The 21149-nt window shown below is 42.5% G+C and overlaps 1 protein-coding gene across 1 annotated transcript; it reads left to right on the forward strand.

Moving 5' to 3' along the window:
- The first annotated feature begins 1522 nt into the window (after positions 1 to 1522).
- lpcat1 (lysophosphatidylcholine acyltransferase 1) lies at positions 1523 to 19814 on the forward strand. Its single transcript, XM_034545750.1, has 14 exons — positions 1523 to 1808; positions 9468 to 9607; positions 10105 to 10319; positions 11852 to 11964; positions 12102 to 12162; positions 13827 to 13885; positions 15371 to 15405; positions 15678 to 15732; positions 15876 to 15958; positions 16088 to 16213; positions 16524 to 16677; positions 17860 to 17958; positions 18053 to 18188; positions 18671 to 19814. Exons 1-14 carry the CDS (start codon positions 1722 to 1724, stop codon positions 18784 to 18786), a joined length of 1479 nt encoding a protein of 492 aa, XP_034401641.1. The 5' UTR covers positions 1523 to 1721; the 3' UTR covers positions 18787 to 19814.
- Positions 19815 to 21149: the final 1335 nt, after the last annotated feature.

Raw genomic sequence — 21149 nt, forward strand, 5'->3', positions numbered from 1 at the left:
TTGAACACACACACACACACACACAATCCTACTTTCGGTAAGATTCCTTTGAATCGCTCTTTCACAAGAGGGAGCCAAAGCCTCTGCTACATGAATACAGGCTCCATCCTGCAGAGTGAGTAATAACACAAGTGGTCACGTTGAGCCTCCTTTTTCTAACCACAGTATCTTCACAATATGGACTCACAAAAAAAAAACACACACACATACTCGCTGTTGATCCTGAATTCTATGGCCACCTGTTTTCTGTCATTGTATTATGCACACAAAGCATGGCGTTGTTGTAACAATGCACCGTGCAGGACTGGGTTGAAGGTTGTTTGACAGCAAACACAGAGGCTAAAGGTTGTGCTAAAGGTGAATGTTTACTGATGGAGGAGCCGCAGAGCAACAACTCTTAATGTTACCGCACCTGAGTGTTTGTCTCACCAATTTCCATCAGGATGGTATTGAGCCAGCATTTCACCTGGAAATACACGACCAAGCACGCTGCCTGTGTGGCTCCAGAGAGTTTACCCAACATGCAGCAGGAACAGAGTGTGCCGGTATGTAGGTGTCAATAGCACGTAGAAGTTTTGGGTGTTGAAACCAGTTCGCGCCGCAGTGTGATGAAGGTTCGGCCATCTGGCAGCTTTAAGAAACGACAACAGTCTGAAGAAATGGGCCGTTATCTAAAAATAAAAAGACACTTGATGGGCGGATCAAATGAAACTCCACTTCAAATGCTGACTGAATCTCACTGAAGGCAAATCATCCCAAACATCTCCAGCACACATTCCACAGACAGTCAGAGGGTTCTTATCCACATCTTATTCTTTTTTTAACTGTGTGTGTGTGTGTGTGTTACTTAGATGTCCACCCCAAAAGGTTTATGTTGTTATGAAAGGAGGAGCCCCTTTGCTCACCCGGCTGGTACACAATACTGCCCATGATAAGTAACATAACACCTATTTCCAGGGCTTTTATGTTAATAATACACAATTCTGAGTTTACAGTGGCGCCTTCAGTGCTTAACCTCTTACATGTTTAGAGTTTTGTTTGTAATGAGTTCCAAAAATGCTTGGTTTTTATTGTAGATTGGGCCCCTTTCATAAGGGAACTTTATGTGACAAGGAAGTGGGCGCGTTCAGATTTGGTGGTTGCCTTCAAAATAAAAGCTTGTACTGAGCACGTGTACCTTTAATGTATATTGTCAGGGCATAACACATATGTTTCAACTCCACATGTTGGAGTAACGTATCCCACATTTTCAGAATAAGCCAATTTCAGATTTGTAAACATGCTCATCGATATTATTCAGAGCATTATAGACATTAATGAGTTGCGAGGCACTCTCTTAAACTTGCGTGCACAATTCATATTTCATGCTAAATATTGATGTGTGCAAACAATACGACGGAGCACCTTTTTTTGTTGTCATAAACTGTCGTAATGCCTGCAACAGCCGCTTTTGTTTTGAAACGTACAACCGGAAGTCGTGTCGTTTCCCCATTCTAGCTTGACCTCCACGCCCCGTCCATCATCCAGTCTCTCCAGTCGGAGAAGGAGGAGGAGGAGGAGGAGGAGGAGGCAGACTCAAAACAGAGGAAGGCGCTCTCGTGCGGCGTCTTAACGACGAGCCCAACTCGCGTTAAGGAAACATTTTTTACATTTTTTTTTTGCAAATCGACTTTTATTTTGCTATTTTCCAAAAAGGCGTAACGTTCCCCGGGTCGTCAGCTATGAAGTCGTCCACCAGTCGCCCCTCCGGAGTGGGAAGAAACCCCTTCGTGCACGAGCCGGAGTTCACCGTGGCCGAGACGATACAGGTAAGGCACTTATGACTGAAAGACAACATGTTTAATACATTTAATAACTTTAGTAAAGGGTTATGTTCCTTTGTCACGGTGCGCTTGTTTACGTTGTTTATTTACCAACTTGCACCCAAACTTTACCCCCCCCCCCGTACTTTTTGGGGCTGTCAGACACTACTTCCTGTTTTGCAGGCACACACACACACGCGCGCCCCACACACACACACGCACACGCACACGTGCACACACAAGCACGTGCAGACACACGCGCACACAAAACAAGTTCTTCAAACTCCGGAGCAGTGAGTCAATCTTGTGACCATAGAAATGCAGCTCCTCAAAGTTTCCCTGTGAGTGTTATTTGTGAGCAATTCCTACATTCAAGTGCCCCCCCCCCTTTAAAGGATGACAATAAACAACAACAAAAACAAACTTTTATTCGTGCGCTTCTTAATAATCAGTGCACATATCTGCACTGTGACGAATGCTCATTAGTATTCCAGGCTTAAAACAGGCTTATATTGTTCTGAAAACCATCCTGTAAATCCAGATTATTAGATTGACCTCATTGTCAGAAGGAATCTATACTGTAAACATATTGTTGTTGTTTTTGTTTTGAGCTAATAGCTATTTAGCCCCCAGTAGGGTGGGCCGTATCCGCAAAGATAAGAATTCAGCTCATATTTAGTGAGCATTTTTCACAATATAATATAGTATCATGATCCTGGTCGTCAGTTGCGCAACTGCCACGCTGCTTCCATACTCTCCATTATGAGTGTCAATATGGCGTCGGGCCACTTCACGGCATTTTCCTGGGATGGATCCGGCAAACCAGAGTTTGAATCTCGATCCTGGGTTAAAAGTCCTCGTCGGAGTGGATCCGTTTTCCAGGACGGCGTAAGCGAGCGAGCCTTCGTGGTTTCGCGTTGGGTTGAAGTCGAAGGCGCGGGTCTTTCCTGTTACGCTGCCTCCTTCCTGAGACTTAAAGTACTTAAATACGGTGAGAGAACATTGGAAGCAGAGCGCTCACGCCTTGTTAAAAACGAGGCATGTGCTTCGGGCCAAAACGGGAGCCTCCTGGGCTGCTCTCATCCAGATGGGGCCAAATCCTAAATCAACCATTGCAATCGATTTGGAGGAGGGCCTTCATCATCACTCAACAATGGGTCCTCAGGCGTTGGTGATCGGCGGGGTCCTGCTGACAGGATGACTGCTAATGTCCAATTTACCAGCTGAATCGGTGTTTTCCATCTGGTTAGGTTAAGTTATATATTTAAATGAGATTTAATTATAAAGCGGTTTTCAGTTCATACTTGACTAAACCCCGCCCCTCGAATGCAAAAGGGCCAATCGTATTGTAGCATCAGGGTCCGGCTCTTATACAAGCATTTCAGATTTACTTCATTTACTCTGAGAAGTTGGACGTAAACACCTGTGGACGTTTAGCTCCATGAATGCATACGCATTCTCGTGAATAAAGACCTATACACGCGGCTTAACAGGAAGAGTGTCGTTCCTTAATTCCCCATCGCCATGGTGACGTGGTGTTTCACTTCACACAGTTGTCTTCTATCTTTTAACCTTTTTTAGAACCGGTTTTCTCCGCCCAATGAGTTTCGCATCCTGGAAACATCCTCCGAGCGCATTCTGCAGACGCTTCTCTCTGAACCGGCTTTCTTTGTTTAGTTCGTCCATAGGTTAGATCACATCTATGCAGCGAGTGCAGTTAGTGACAGTGTGGGCTCCACGACAGCTCTGACAGCTTGACAGAAGGGGAGGGGCTTAGCGAAGGCTCCGTATAGCCTCCTTGTCATTCTAGCGAGAGGAAACGAGTTCCACTGGAAACACGAGTGTCCAACATGTGTGTCTCTCTCTCTCTCTCTCTCTCTCTCTCTCTCTCTCTCTCTCTCTCTCTCTCTCTCTCTCTCTCTCTCTCTCTCTCTCTCTCTCTCTCTCTCACTGTATCTGTTTGGACTCACACAATCAGACAAAAGGAGGAAGTGCACGCCCATCGGGTTTATCTGCTCTGCCACAGCTCCAGGCCTCAGGGATGCTTTCATTCTGAGCAGAAAAACACAAAGCACTGGGCTCAGGAAATTGGCCCTTTTATGTGGGCGCCGCCCCGGTTCCCAACTATTACGAGAAGTGCTAAACCCTCTTTTTTGGGAGGGTGGGGTGGGATGTCCGGCGCGAGCGGCGCTTTCAAGCTCGGCTTCAACGAAGGAATAACGTCTTCGTTGGCACATTAGATTGTAAACAGTGTCGAGTTCACACCTCCAGCTGGCTGCTTTTTAATGTGATGTGTGTTTTTCCACTTGAACAATGAGTTACACTTTTTGTGGGCTACGACTTGAGTTTTGCTTTTCGCCAATATATATTTGTTTACTTTTCTTTGTGCAAATTGTGCCGAATTATCTGTTAACGGATCCTTTTTTTTGCAATGTCCCCATGTATGTGAAGACGACCTCACGACCTCACTTGCACCTCACGACGTTTCTTTGCTTCGCATTGTCCAAAGTCTCTCTTTACACACACACACACACACACACACACATGTGTGCGCCTGTGAAGGTCGGCCTATGCAAACAAACACACAAAAACTTGAGTTCCCACGTGGAATGCCCTCTAGGGCGATGTCTGGGTTTGGTCATATTGAGACATAAAGCGCATCCTTCCCCTCGGGTACTTTTTTTTTTTGTTGTTGTTTCTAACTTCCAGCAAACATGATCAGCTGCAACCGGGTCAGCAAGTGAAACGGGGAGGCAGATGGTCGCGCTCCGTTCTGCTGAGTCACACATTGCTGAACAGTTTGAACATCATGCAGACGGGGATGCCAACTCTCCAGTTTGCTGACTACATACCTGGGACATCCCATAGAGCTGCAATGTCCTCACCCTCAGGAAATATCTCCCATAATTCTAGATGAATGGCAGATCTTTTTTGGCTAATCTACTGGTGCATCTGTTGGTTGTTTGAGAAAATAGTGTCGGCTAGATTTCTTTACAAAAACAATTACAGATCTATGGTATAAATATATTTTTCTTGCAGCTAAATATTTAAAACAATCTGTACACCAACAACAGCTTCCTGCCCCCCCCCCCCCCCCCACTCTTCCCACACACACACACACACACACACACACACACACACACTTCCCGCGGCTAATTGAAAACAATTAAGCGAGGCCAATTAGCCTTCGCTGCAGGATGAAGAGCACTTCAAAGCGTGCTGCGCCACATTGCACAGGGGAGTTGGGTGTTATTAATCACGGCTATGGAAAAATATGTACGATTCATTCAGTCAGTGCAGATGCATATGAAAAATACACTATTTATGTATCTTATTGTCTATGTAATAAGATTACATAGACAATCTATTCTTAAAGATGGGTCATCTCCCAGTTATTTCTCCCATGCAACCATGAAATGGAAAAAAGTTGAGATTAAATTAATTAATTTAACTCAAAATATTATTGTATAAAATATATTATAGTGTGTGTGTGTGTGTGTGTGTGTATATATATATATATATATATACACAATAATATTTGTATTGTACAATACAATACACTATTTTTATTTTATATATACACACATAAATATATATATATGTATATATATATATATATGTTTGTATATATAAAAATTAAAATATTGTAGTGTGTGTGTGCGTGTATATATATATATATATATATATATATATATACACAATAATATTTGTATTGTACAATACAATACACTATTTTTATTTTATATATATACACACATATATACATATGTATGTATATACTGTATATATGTGTATATATATATATATATATGTTTGTATGTATAAAATTAAAATATTGTATTGTATGTGTGTGTGTATGTATGTGTATATATATATATATATATATGTATATATATATGTATATGTATGTATATATATAAATGAAAAAATAACGAATAACCAATAATATCATAACATTTTATTTTCTGTTTCATATATACATGCCAAAAAAAAAATATTGTTGTGAAAAAATGCCGAATAACCAATAATATCATAAAATCCATCCAATATATCTGCAACTGAACTGAATGACTTGATTTAAATCCCTTTTGTTGGGTAAAAAAATGTCCCGATACAGAAGCTGATCACGTAAAAACAAGGATGCCTTTTGTGTTGGAGAAAGTGTGCGTTTGGAGAAGGGTCGGAGCGACTCTGTGCCTTAACGGCCCGTGACAGCGTTGCCCTACATACGTACGCAAAGGTGTGAGTGTGCACCGGGAGACAACGGGGCCGTCCTTCCACAGGAGCCTGAATATTTAACATCCAACAGAACTTCACCCTCAGGTCAGAAGATATTTGTTCTGTAAACACGCCTTAAAGAGTACTTACTGCTCGGCCTGTGGACACTGTGTTATATACTGAACGTTCCTCTGCGGCTCTTAAGTGAGCTTTCTTACAGTAATGTTGTCACCAAAGGGTTATTTTAGGATTTGCTATGTTCAATCTTGCATATAAAAAAAGGGCCTTTGAGGGCTAATAATATCCGTCACAAATGGGTGCACTCAGAAACTTTTTTTATTAGAGCTGCAGAAGCTTTTTTAAAAAAATATTTCTAAATGTTTTTAGTTTTTTTTACAGCACATTTCAAATCATCGGTGGAGGGTGGGTGGGTCCGGCGCTCACACAGAACACTATAAATTGCTCCGCCTCCCCCACGCCCCAGCTCATCCTCATGCCACCTCCTGAGAGAATGTCAGCAGATCCTCGATGGATTCGTTAGGCTCTGATGAGTGCAGAGCATGGGGGGGGGGGGGGGGGGGGGGGGGGGGGGGGGGGGGCTTAGAGCATCATAAATCTCTCCCATTCTATTTATTTATTAATACAGCCCTGCAGTGTGCACCTGTGCTCCTCCCCCGGAGAGAGAAAAACACAGGAAAGACGGGTAGGGGGAGGGGGGGGTTAGCTATGAGTCCCCAGAGTGGCCATAAAAAGCCCAGTAGGAGGAAAACATTTGAAGGCAGAGCAGCATGATGAAGGAAGGTGCAGCTGAGCAAATAGACATATGGGGGGAGGATGGATGGGGAGATAGATGGGTGGATGGATAGAATGTTGGATGGATGGGGAGATGGATGTGTGGATGGATAGAATGATGGGTGGATGGATAGAATGATGGGTGGATGATAGAATGATGAATGGATGGGTGGGTAGATGGGTGGATGGATAGAATGATGGGTGGATGGGTGGATAGATGGATGGGGAGATGGATGGATGGTTGGATGGATGGGAAGATGGATGGATGGGTGGGTGGATAGATGGGTGGATGGATGGGGAGATAGATGGGTGGATGGATAGAATGATGGATGGATGGGTGGATAGATGGATGGATAGATGGATGGGTGGATGGATGGATCGATAGAATGATTGATGGTTGGATGGGTGTTTGGATGGATGGGGAGATGGATGGGTGGATGGATGGATGGATAGAATGATTGATGGGTGGATGGATGGATGGATGGATGGGGAGATGTGCGGATGGGTGGATAGATGGATGGATGGATAGAATGATGCATGGATGGATGGGTGGATAGATGGGTGGATAGATGGGGGTGGATAGAATGATGGATGGATGGGTGGATAGAAGGGTGGATGGATGGGTGGATAGATGGGTGGATGGATGGATGGATGGGTGGATAGATGGGGGTGGATAGATGGATGGTTGGGTGGATAGATGGGTAGATGGATGGATGGGTGGATAGATGGATGGGTGGATAGATGGGTGGATGGATAGAATGATGGATGGATGGGTGGATGGATGGGTGGATAGATGGGTGGATAGATGGGTGGATGGATGTATGGGTGGATGTATGGGTGGATAGATGGGTGGATGGATGTATGGGTGGATAGATGGGTGGATAGATGGGTGGATAAATGGATGGATGGGTGGATAGATGGGTGGATAGATGGATGGATGGGTGGATAGATGGGTGGATAGAATGATGGATGGATGGGTGGATAGATGGGGGTGGATAGAATGATGGATGGATGGGTGGATAGAAGGGTGGATGGATGGATGGGTGGATGGATGGATGGATGGGTGGATAGATGGGGGTGGATAGATGGATGGTTGGGTGGATAGAATGATGGATGGATGGGTGGATAGATGGATGGGTGGATGGATGGGTGGATAGATGGATGGGTGGATAGATGGGTGGATGGATGTATGGGTGGATGGGTGGATAGATGGATGGGTGGATAGATGGGTGGATAGATGGGTGGATAGATGGATGGATGGGTGGATAGATGGGTGGATAGATGGATGGATGGGTGGATAGATGGCTGGATGGATGGTTGAGGAGAGGAACCCCTCCACGATTGGTGATGACTGTAAAGCAGGCCGGGAGGTTGATGAGAACGAGTCGGAACAAGGAGGGGAGGAAGGGGCTTAAAATGTCACAGTCTGCATTTACACTGGAGGCCGTGACTTTGTGACTCGATTAGTACACACACACACACACACACACACACACACACACCACACATACACACACGTACGCACCAAATGTCTCTCGTTACACAGTAAGAGAAAAGGCATGACGGGTCAGCTGACCGCTCCTCTCCACCGTGCCACTCCGGCTTCGGTGAACACGGTTTGCAAAGTTGTCGTATCTTTTTTTTTTTTAAAACTATTCATCCAATAAAACGTCACATGGTGTTTATGCAAAAGCGAAGGCTGATGAGGATTTCTTCCTTTATATTGCATTGCTTGCAGGATAAGCCTCTGGAGATGCTTACAATTCACCAACTGTGAAGGTTTAAGTACTGAGTATGAATGCTATTTCATCATTTAAGTTAATGAATGCATTTCAAATGTGTAAATTAACCAAAATAACTTTCTTTTAAAGAAGGAAGCATTATGCATTAAACAATGGTGTGCATGAAACAGACATTTCATACTAAATACACATAAACTAAATTGCTTTAAGTTCATTTAGAAATGTTAATTGTAAAAACACAAGTGTATATTCTTCTTCATTCACCTATTTTTATTTGATATGCAGTACGCGTGTATTAAATAAGTGTACCCTGAAAAATAAAATGGGGTCGATTACCGAGACCAGACCTTCAAATAGTGGTCTGGAGACCGATCTCAAGACCCCTCTTGCAGCACCTCCTCCCGGTTTGCACCCCCTACCCCTGCTGCTTGCACCACCGTGGGGTCTCCGGTCCCGGGTCACCTCACCGGTCCCGGGTCACCTCAAACTCCTCCCCCTACGGGACGTCCGTGACAGCAGGAGTTTGGCTGTTATTCCTGTAGAAGGCGATGCTGAAAGTATTGCCATAGAGATATTGGACATATATCTCGCCTGTGAGCTCCAGAGAGGTGTTAGTAGAGCGGGGCTTATTTAAAAGATACACAGGTGGCGCCTCCCTCCACGTGAAGGCCTCTTCTTCTTCTTCTGCTGAGCAGGAATGTCCGGCACGGTAAAAATGACAGTTGGCTGCAAAGCAACAGGAATGTCGAACGGTGCAACGGCGAATAAGAGAGGTTGTGAAAGCCCATCGGAATGATAACAATGTGACGGCTCGTCTCTCTCTCTCAATCTCTCTCTCTCTCTCTCTCTCTCTCTCTCTCTCTCTCTCTCTCTCTCTCCCTCTCTCTCTCTCTCTCTCTCTCTCTCTTCCCAGATAGGACTGATGTCGGTTACGGTGTTTCCGGTGCGGCTGCTGCTGGTGTCCTTCCTCATGCTGCTGGGGTGGCCTTTCGCCTTCGCAGCCTCCCTGGGGCGATCTGATTACGTCATCGAGCCACAGTCGTGGTGGATGAGGTGTGTGTGTGTGTGTGTGTGTGTGTGTGTGTGTGTGTGTGTGTGTGTGTGTGTGTGTGTGTGTGGTGTGTGTGTGTGTGTGTGTGTGTGTGTGTGTGTGTGTGTGTGTGTGTGTGTGTGTGTGTGTGTGTGTGTGTGTGTGTGTTGTGTGTGTGTGTGTGTGTGTGTGTGTTGTGTGTGTGTGTGTGTGTGGTAATACTTCTGTTTCAGAAAGTGTGTAAGGGCTAAAGACACATGAGATTAAATAGACGTGTGACAATGGCAGCATCCTGTAAATAGCATTATGATAAACAAACAGGGCCTTTTTTTGTTTATTGGTGTCTGCGTAAAATGTTATGTCTGCTTATTAAATGTCATGAATAAACATAGGACAAAATAGGAGATGTAAATATATATATATATATGTATATTTTTTTTTGTTGACATATTTGAAGTGAGAATGATCAGAGTCTAAAGCGTTGTTACCATGCCGACGCTTCCTTTTACTCCCGCCTCAGGTTCATAGACCTGAGTCTCCGCGTGATCATGCGAGCCATGTGGTTCTGCGGAGGTTTCCATTGGATCAAAGTGAAAGGAAAGCGGGCGGCGGCCTCCGAGGCGCCCATCCTCACCGTGGCGCCGCACTCCTCCTACTTCGATGCCATCCCCATCACCATGACGATGTGCTCCATCCTCACCAAACTGGAGAGTCGCAGCATTCCCGTCTGGGGCAGTGAGTGACACACACACACACACACACACACACACACTTCTCCACCGCCGCCTCCACCCTCAGATTAAGAATGAAATAATGAACGGCAGTTTTAAATGCCAAATTGTAAATTCAGTTCTCAGACTGGCATTATAGGTAGAACGTTGGCAAATGATTGTGAAATAAACCAAAACACAGGGTGGTTAAAACATGTCTCATGTCTCATTAATAGAATAAAGAAATGTCTGACATACAGGCATTTAAATAATACAGTCACAGATTTAAATGTAAAAAAAAAAAAAGGTTTAACATGATCTGCAATAGAAACATCTAATTTATATATCAAATCTTGCAGATTTCTAGAATTTAAATGTAAATAAAAAGAAGATTTAAAACGATCTGCAATAGAAACATCTAATTTATATATGAAATGTTGCAGATTTATATGATTTAAATGTAAAAAAAAAGAAGATTTAAAATGATCTGCAATAGAAACATCTAATTATATATCACATTTTGCAGATTTATATGATTTTAAATGTAAAAAAAAAGAAGATTTAAAACGATCTGCAATAGAAACATCTAATTTATATATGAAATGTTGCAGATTTATATGATTTAAATGTAAAAAAAAAGAAGATTTAAAATGATCTGCAATAGAAACATCTAATTATATATCACATTTTGCAGATTTATATGATTTTAAATGTAAAAAAAAAGATTTAAAACGATCTGCAATAGAAACATCTAATTTATATATGAAATGTTGCAGATTTATATGATTTAAATGTAAAAGAAAAAAGGTTTAAAATAATCTGCAATAGAAACATCTATTTATATATCACATTTTGCAGATTTATATGATTTTCAATGTAAATAAAAGAAGATTTAAAACGATCTGCAATAGAAACATCTAATTATATATCACATTTTGCAGATTTATATGATTTTAAATGTAAAAAAAAGAATATTTAAAACGATCTACAATAGAAATATCAAATTTATATATGAAATGTTGCAGATTTATATGATTTAAATGTAAAAGAAAATAGGTTTAAAATAATCTGCAATAGAAACATCTAATTATATATCACATTTTGCAGATTTATATGATTTAAATGTAAAAAAAAAAAGGTTTAACATGATCTGCAATAGAAACATCTAATTTATATATGAAATGTTGCAGATTTATATAATTTAAATGTAAAAGAAAAAAGGTTTAAAATAATCTGCAATAGAAACATCTATTTATATATCACATTTTGCAGATTTATATGATTTTCAATGTAAATAAAAGAAGATTTAAAACGATCTGCAATAGAAACATCTAATTAGATGTATCAGATTTTCTTTTTCATTATTCTGGCACCCATTCCCATTTGTTTTTTTGTCTTTGTCTCCGCACCGCTTGAAAATAAAAAAAATTAAAAATTCATATTGTAAAGTGAATCCTTGATTGATCGATTGATCGATTGATCGATCCCTCCCCAACTGGATCTTTTAAACCGTTTCTCATTCAAAACAAATGTTTCCCTGCACCGCCGTCCCGCCAGCTCTGATCAGCTACATCCGGCCCGTCTTTGTGTTCCGGTCGGATCAGGACTCCAGAAGAAGAACCGTGGAGGAGATCAAGCGGAGAGCCCGGTCCGGAGGGGAGTGGCCTCAGGTATCCTGCACATGAAGCTACATGTACACACACACACACACACACACAGAGGAGCACTGAACTGCACCTCCCAAAACACATCAAAGAGCAACGTAACACAATGAGTGAGTGTATTAATGTGTATTCATTTGTTCCAGATCATGATTTTCCCAGAGGGGACGTGCACCAACAGGTCGGGGCTCATCTTGTTCAAGGCCGGTAGGTGTTGCCCTTTTCCAGGCACCGTGAAGCCAGGTGGAAAGTAGCCGTAGAGTCAAATGTGATAGAAAACATGCGTGTATTATATTCCATGTGGGTTGAACTTTAAACCAAATAGCATTATAGAGCCAGAGCAACCCCCCACGGGGACTCTGAGGACTAAAGGGCAGCAGGTAGCAGGTCCATGTTCCCCACACTTCGTCCACACTTCTCCTTAAACCCACTTCAGAGCAGCATTCAGAGCTAAGTGCACTTCAACCACACCAGTCCAGCTGTTGAATGCAATGCACCTTTTTATTTATGCTGATGTTAATCAGCTGATACGAACACGTTTAGAACCTTCGCATCGTTAAAAATATATGGTTTTAACCTGTTATGCTATATGCTTGATCATTCTTTATGGAAGGAAAATAAGATACCGTGAGTATTACATTTTAAAAGCCAATGAATACATAAAAACTACGACGAGGAACCTTTTATTTTACGTTGATTTTGAGGCCCTTGTGGACAGAAGCGGTAGTGCTTCAGAGTGCCAGAGGCCCTTGGGAAAAAACCCTTATTTAACGACCATTTCTGGTTCTTGTTCTACCGGTTCCTCTCTTCACTCCACTCTTTTTTTTTTTTTTAAACTTGTATTTCTGGCTCTGACTTTGTGAACATAAAAAAAAGAAGAAGTATATTTACATTTTTTAAATTGCAAATCAGGAAATGTTGTATTTTGACTTGGTAACACATGAGTTCAGATAAGTGGTTTTCAAAGTAAAATATATATATTCATTGCTATGAAGTCAGTGGTGTTTACATTTCAGTATTAAGTGGCTGTTAAAAACATTTACTTATTTGCTTCCATACTTTATTTGTCCGTATGAATCAAACCTGTCAGTGTGTGTGTGTGTGTGTGTGTGTGTGTGTGTGTGTGTGTGTGTGTGTGTGTCTCTGTCTCTGTGTGTGTCTCTCTCTGTGTGTGTGTGTGTGTGTGTGTGTGTGTGTGTGTGTGTGTGTGTGTGTGTCCGCAGATACATCCAGTCCCTTTTTTTTTTTTTTTTTCACTTTCATGTTCACCTATTACCTCCTTGACCCCTTAATATCAAATCATATATCTTATTAATATTATTATTATTGTTCAGAGGGTGAGGACGGTGATCACTCTCATGTTCTCTCATAGTCTCACGTGAGTTAATGATAGTTCTCCATGTTTTCTCTTATTAATCATGTACATATTTAATGTGCTTCAATATATTTTGCAGCATGTTATAATTCACTTCACTTAAGTTGCAATAACACCTTCTAATTAACTTGTATAAATATGTTGTGTAGTCATCATCATGCCTTTTACAGCTTGTTGCGCTGCCCCCAAGTGGCAAAAAAAAAGAAGAAGAAAAACATGAAGCTTTATTCTCATTAGTAATATTCATATATCCCATTATCATGCATTCAAAAGCTCCCACGGCAGCTTGAATAGGATAAATACTGCACGCAGCTTCCATGATGTCATCATCAGGGCGTTGGAGCTCATCCTAACTACACAACTACGCCCAGTATACATATTGATCCGCCTCTCTGTTGTGTAGTACTTGGGTACTTTAATTTGTGCTAATATATGCATATAGAAATTGATTTAAACATGTTCTTTTGTCTTCTCCCCCCTCCCTTGTCTTTCTCAGGCGCGTTCATACCAGGACTCCCAGTGCAGCCTGTGGTGCTGCGCTACCCAAACAAACTGGTAAGCACACACACCTACACCCATAGAGAGGCTCTAAACCTGAACTATGTTAACCTTCAGGTTTAAGTTCAGGGTTTACACGTACATGTACACACACCTACACCCATAGAGAGGCTCTAAACCTGAACTATGTTAACCTTCAGGTTTAAGTTCAGGGTTTACACGTACATGTACACACACCTACACCCATAGAGAGGCTCTAAACCTGAACTATGTTAACCTTCAGGTTTAAGTTCAGGGTTTACACGTACATGTACACACACCTACACCCATAGAGAGGCTCTAAACCTGAACTATGTTATCCTTCAGGTTTAAGTTCAGGGTTTACACGTACATGCACACACACCTACACCCATAGAGAGGCTCTAAACCTGAACTATGTTAACCTTCAGGTTTAAGTTCAGGGTTTACACGTACATGTACACACACCTACACCCATAGAGAGGCTCTAAACCTGAACTATGTTATCCTTCAGGTTTAAGTTCAGGGTTTACACGTACATGTACACACACCTACACCCATAGAGAGGCTCTAAACCTGAACTATGTTAACCTTCAGGTTTAAGTTCAGGGTTTACACGTACATGTACACACACCTACACCCATAGAGAGGCTCTAAACCTGAACTATGTTAACCTTCAGGTTTAAGTTCAGGGTTTACACGTACATGTACACACACCTACACCCATAGAGAGGCTCTAAACCTGAACTATGTTAACCTTCAGGTTTAAGTTCAGGGTTTACACGTACATGTACACACACCTACACCCATAGAGAGGCTCTAAACCTGAACTATGTTAACCTTCAGGTTTAAGTTCAGGGTTTACACGTACATGTACACACACCTACACCCATAGAGAGGCTCTAAACCTGAACTATGTTAACCTTCAGGTTTAAGTTCAGGGTTTACACGTACATGTACACACACCTACACCCATAGAGAGGCTCTAAACCTGAACTATGTTAACCTTCAGGTTTAAGTTCAGGGTTTACACGTACATGTACACACACCTACACCCATAGAGAGGCTCTAAACCTGAACTATGTTAACCTTCAGGTTTAAGTTCAGGGTTTACACGTACATGTACACACACCTACACCCATAGAGAGGCTCTAAACCTGAACTATGTTATCCTTCAGGTTTAAGTTCAGGGTTTATACGTACATGTATACACACCTACACCCATAGAGAGGCTCTAAACCTGAACTATGTTAACCTTCAGGTGTATAATCGATGTCTTTTTAAAAAAAATTCTTTACATTATCCTTCCTGGTGTGTACATTACCCACAATGCAACTCGACCACCAATGAGGATTTTAGTAATTTTGTTATGCTTTTTTCCCCCAAGAAGCGCATGGTAAACACATTATATTTAAAGTGGTGCTTTTGTCCGCTTCTTTGTGGAGAAACATTTCAACTTATCGACAAAAAATGACAATTTATTCCTGATTGTGACCGTGACCGTGACTTCTTTCCTCGCCGCAGGATACCATTACATGGACGTGGCAAGGTCCCGGAGCGTAAGTGTGTGTCTTTTGTCTCACACACACACACACACACACACACACACACACACACACACACACACACACACACACACACACACACACACACACACACACAGCTTTTACTGCTCTAAGCTAAGTATTTAGTTAAAACACCGGTGACCTGTTTTCCATTAAGAATGAACTTGTGCAGGGTAAACCTCCATTAACTCCACCCTCGTCTCCATCCATCCCATCATGTTTTCTCTCCCTGATGATATCTCGATAGTAACTCTTCTGTCTTCCAGGTTCAAGATCCTGTGGCTCACTCTGTGCCAACCTCACAACGCCATGGAGATAGAGGTGAGTCGGTACAACTGGTACCACTTGTCGTCACGGTACCTTCAATCTTCTCCTATAAAAATGATCTTAAAATACGTGTAATTCCCTCTTTTTTTTTGTTGCTATGGACGGCGGCTTTAATTTGACCCTCTCTCTTTCCGTAGTACCTGCCCATTTACTCGCCGTCCGCCGAGGAGAAGGAGAGCCCCGCCCTCTTTGCCACCAACGTCAGAAAGATCATGGCCAAGTCAGTGTGATGGCATGAATTGGATCTTTTTGTTGTGTTTTTGTGGGCTGTTTTTATAAAGCAAAACGTGTGTGTGTGTGTGTGTGTGTGTGTGTGTGTGTGTGTGTCCTCCCTCCGCACCCCCAACAGGGCTCTGGAGCTCCCCCTAGTGGACCTGTCCTTCGACGACCGTGAGATCAGCCTGTCCCGGGGCCCGCTGCGCATCCGTGACTGCAGCAGCCTGCTCCAGTTCCACCAGCGCGTGTGCCGCCTGGGGTGAGTGCAGCCGGACTGGGCGGACTGGTCGGACTGGGCGGTTGTGATCCCTTTAAGGCTTTTTGCTTACTCAAGATAATTATGTTTTTTGGTATTCTACAGCACAAATGTTCTGCCGATACTGAATATTTATTACTTTTATTCACGTTTCACTCAAGATAATGGCAACGAAATGGCTGCAAATGGCTGATTTTAACTACTTTTTAAGTTCCCTGCAATTAGGTTTATATCCAATTTTTTTCCATACATGTGGTTGACAGTGTGAAGTATGCGCTGTTGCATTGATGATGTGATTTCTGTGCATTAACAGGCTGAGAGCAGGAAGGACGGGCGACGTGCTGGAGGAGCAGGCCAGAAGAGCCCGGAAGCTGCAGGGAGACGGGCTGAGTTTGGAGGGCTTTGCCCAGTTCCTCAACCTGCCAGTTACAGACACGCTCACACAAGTCCACAGCCTCTTCGACCAGGTAGACACACACACACACACACACACACACACACACACACACCATGTACGGTATGAATGATTTCCAGTTTGATCTGAGAAGTTTTCTGCATTTGCTTCCTGGAGCGGTTTTGGATATTTTAACATTTTATTATTTTAAAGTGTATGAACATAAATACCTTCCTACCTTCCTAACTACCTACCTTCATACCTTCCTACCTACCTACATTCATACCTCCCTACCTACCTTCCTACCTACTTTCCTTCCTACCCTCCTACCTATCTTCATACCTCCCTCCCTACCTACCTTCCTAACTACCTACCTTCATACCTTCCTACCTACCTACATTCATACCTTCATACCTCCCTACCTACCTACCTTCCTTCCTACCTATCTACCTTTCTACCTTCATTCATACCTTCCTACCTACCTACCTTCATACCTTCCTACCTTCCTACATTCATACCTTCATACCTACCTTCCTACCTACCTTCCTACCCACCTTCCTACCTTCCTAACTACCTACCTTCATACCTTCCTACCTACCTACATTCATACCTTCATACCTCCCTACCTACCTTCCTACCTACCTACCTTCATACCTTCCTACCTACCTACATTCATACCTTCATACCTCCCTACCTACCTTCCTACCTACTTTCCTTCCTACCTTCCTACCTATCTACCTTCCTACCTTCATACCTTCCTTCATACCTTCCTACCTACCTACCTTCATACCTTCCTACATTCATACCTTCCTACCTTCCTACCTTCCTTCCTACCTTCCTAGCCACCTTCCTTAGTTCCTTCCTACCTTCCTACCGATCTTTTCTTGTGGTCATTTATTTAGCTCAGTGTCCCTGATTCAAAGCACCCAAAGGATCAAACTATCACTTTCCTATGGGTGCCATGTTGTAGGTGTCCTGGTTTGTCAGCTCTTCAGCTCCCCCTTGTGGAGAATATGCATATGTCTGCTCAATGACAAAACATTTAAATATGTGTTATTGGAACTTTGCTTACTTTCCTTTTTAATTTATTTTTGCTTGAATATGTGTTTTCGAAAAAAAAGGTTCTTCCTCCTGTTGCATTTACATGATTTACAGTTACAGATAACATCATTTTCTTTCTTCTACAAGATCATATTTGTGACTCCTTCTCTTGTTCTGCTCACTAAGATTTTTTTAAATTTTTTTTAAATCCCAGCACGGAGACGGACAGATAGACGTCCGGCTCCACGTCGTGGCTCTGTCGACCGTCCATCGACCCCTGAGGTCAATGGAGACCCTCAAACTGGCCTTCACGGTGAGCACACGCACCTTTTTTTGAGTCCGGTTTGCTCCGGCGGGGGTTTTCAAGTCATTTCCACTCACAAGTGTGCACGTGTCGTTGTGTGCAGATGTACGAGGAGAACGGGTACGTCCGACGAGAGGACCTCGCCGCCATCTTTGAAATAATGTTGGGAGTGAGAAAGGTGGAACTTTCAGCTCTTTTTTCGTCGCTCGACGGATCCGACGCCGCGAAGATCACATACGGTGGGACATGAATTATGATTGACGGCATCCTCCATCTGAGCCGTCAGCACCGCATTCGATTTCTTTCTTGGCTTTTGCTGACGAGTACCGTCTGTCGTCGATTTTTCCAGAGTCCTTTACATCCACCATCTGCTTCTAGAAAACTGCCAAAAGCTTCTCTGAGCACTCTTTCTCGTACAATGCAGCTATTTTTTTTTTTTTAAATATGAAAAAAAAAAACCTGCAGCAGATTTCTCCATCTGCACGTCGTGTAAAACGCGGTGCGCAGACGAATGGAAGCCGACCTGAAGTCCTCTTAGTAATTCTACTAATGCTTTTACTGAAGTATCTAAATGGTAAAATGGTACACTTACTTAAACAAAAAAGATGTATCCCAGTCCCCTCTTTACCAATTAAAAAGATATCCGACATGTTTAATAAGACCCAACATTCACTGACATTAGTACTGACATTTAACTCCATTTTCTATGTTTTATTTCCAGATGAACTTCATCATTTCATAGAGCAGCACCCGTTCTTCGTCCAGGATTACCTCGATTTTGAAAACCACCCGCGCAGCCGGCCGAAGGGCTGCAACGGCCACAGCAAAGACGACTGAAGAGCGGTGGGGGCCGCATCGCAACCCCTCTTTATTGACCTCCTCTCTCTCTCTCTCTCTCTCTCTCTCTCTCTCTCTCTCTCTCTGCCTCTCTCCGATGTAACGGCGTCTCCAAAATAATGCAGCTTCCCGACCACCTCTGTGCCTTCGAGGAAGACAAAAAGGGCCTCGGCGGAGTGACACGTGGCTGTGAAGGAAACGACGAGGACGGATCCGTGCTGCACAGATGATGATTTTTTTTTTTTTTTTTTGCATCCTTATCCACATGTTGAATGAAATAAAACACATTTAGTTTCTTGTTTTTTTTTTCTCTTCAGGTGTTTTATTTATTTTTTACATTTATTTTTCTTATGTTTGACGTACAACATATTTAGGAATTTATGTTGATAAAAAGGGGATGGTTTTTCTTTTATTTCTTTTATTTTTTTTCTGCCTCTTCATAGACGTAGTGTAACTTCAACTTCAGGTAAAAAAAAAAAAATGAAAAGGATCAGGATACATCATCATGCGGCCATTGTGTGAGAAATAACTCTCCGGAGCGTAATCCAATGACATCATTCCTTCAAGCAGCGGTGTCACTGCCACAGATGTAAACAAAGGACTTGTGACGAGGACCAGGAAGTGACTTATTGTATTTTCATGTGAATAAGAATCAAATCTATCAGCTATGTTTTTTTTTAATTATTATTAATATTATTATTGTATTATTTGGTAATGTTTTTTTTTTTTCAAATGTCCAGAGAAAAAAAACATTTAAGCGGGTGGATTTCGAGCTACGAATCCTTCTGTTGACCCTCTAACAGACAGATATTACACATATATGCTTCTCAATCTTTCTGAGATCATGTTTCAAGATTTAAATATTAGGTGTACATATTTACCTCAGCTGGTTCTCCCTGGACTCACACATTTTTGTACCTCATGTCTGTTTATACCTCTGTAAAGTGTCATTTTTTTGTTCAATCGGAGACTTACATGGAGCTATCAAAGCTCCTTATTTTAATTAAAGACAAAAGAAGTGTTGTCACCGACTGTCTCCTTCCACTAGGTGGAGCTCTGCTTTCACACATTCACATCAAGGTGGTTCGACTTACGGACTCTCTAAATGAATCCAGTTGTTCTCGAATGCCATAAAGCCCTCATATTTTATAATGTACTCTATTATTTATAGCCTCTTCTTCTTCTTTTACTTACTCAGCCGTAGATTATTGTTTTGCTTTTGATCATCATCCCAGTACATTTCTTCACACATGTCCCTCTCTCCACATGGTGGCGCTGGCTCCCTAAACTCCACCCACCAGAGAGAGCCCCCCCCCCCCCCCCCCCCCCCCCCCCATGCACCACTGCTCACCTGACGGACAGGAAAAAAAAAAGAAGCATTACCTCATCCCTTCACTTTTCATTCCTCCAGGTAAAAATAGACAGATTAAGCCTGGGCTTTTTGATGAGAGAAAACCTACAGAGGAGGTGTGGAAAGCAGGGAGAGAGGGAAGGAGATGGAGGAGAGACTAAATGGATCGTTCTGCTCCAAATCCAATTCCTAATAGCTGGAGGGGAGGGTGGGTGGGAGGGATGGAGAAAAACAGTCAAAAGGAAGAGGAGCGGCAGAGGGGGAGTGGAGATATCACGTCGAACAATTAAGACCTGCCTTCGGGGGCCTAGAGAAGAAGCTTTGTTGAAAACATATAAATTGCTCATTGAGCGGGCGCCTCTCTGCAGTCCCTCAGATACTCCTGCCTCAAAGGAATCTGTCATAAAAGACATCAGCCTCAGCACCGCCGCATAGCAGGCCTGGAATCTGTTCACAGTATTCAGGGGATCCATCTCCAGTCGGCCAAGCAAAACCCCCCTAAAAACAAACCTGGATCTAATCCCAGTGACTTGAGGGGAAACATCACATTACACATCCACTTGAGATCCCTCGCGGTTACCGGGTTACTTTGCAGGGGGTTTGTGGAGGACAACACTGGCAGTTATTTTTATTTTTTTGGGGGGGGGATCAAGTGTTTTCTGCAGGATAATGTGTTTTTAAAAAAAAAAGTTACGCTTTTATCACACACGTTACCTGTGGTCGGATAAAAGATCACCTGCAGTTATTCCCTAAAGCGAAGGATTTTAAGAGAAGTAGAGTAGTTACTTTGAAGGAAATATACATTTTATAATAATAAAGTGCTATATGAGGGCGCGGTAGCAAGCAGAGTATATAGTTTAAGTGAGCTAAAGGTAGTGGACACATGTCTGAAATAGATGAATAGAGAAAAGTCATGGATAAAAAGGCCTACAGTTGAAATAGCTAAAAAAAATAAGATGCATTTTAAAAGTAGCAAATAAATGGCTGCTTGAGTTCTCCTGATTGGAGTAAT

The sequence above is a fragment of the Cyclopterus lumpus genome, chromosome 11 (genome assembly GCF_009769545.1).
Source record: "Cyclopterus lumpus isolate fCycLum1 chromosome 11, fCycLum1.pri, whole genome shotgun sequence".
Classification (NCBI taxonomy): Eukaryota; Metazoa; Chordata; class Actinopteri; order Perciformes; family Cyclopteridae; genus Cyclopterus; species Cyclopterus lumpus.

Excerpts from the sequence above, each read along its gene's own strand:
- lpcat1 (XM_034545750.1), top strand. The coding sequence starts at position 1,722 with ATGAAGTCGTCCACCAGTCGCCCCTCCGGAGTGGGAAGAAACCCCTTC. Across the intron at positions 9,608-10,104 it reads CCACAGTCGTGGTGGATGAG|GTTCATAGACCTGAGTCTCC; the intron begins GTGTGTGTGTGT and ends CTCCCGCCTCAG. Across the intron at positions 15,733-15,875 it reads ACAACGCCATGGAGATAGAG|TACCTGCCCATTTACTCGCC; the intron begins GTGAGTCGGTAC and ends CTCTTTCCGTAG.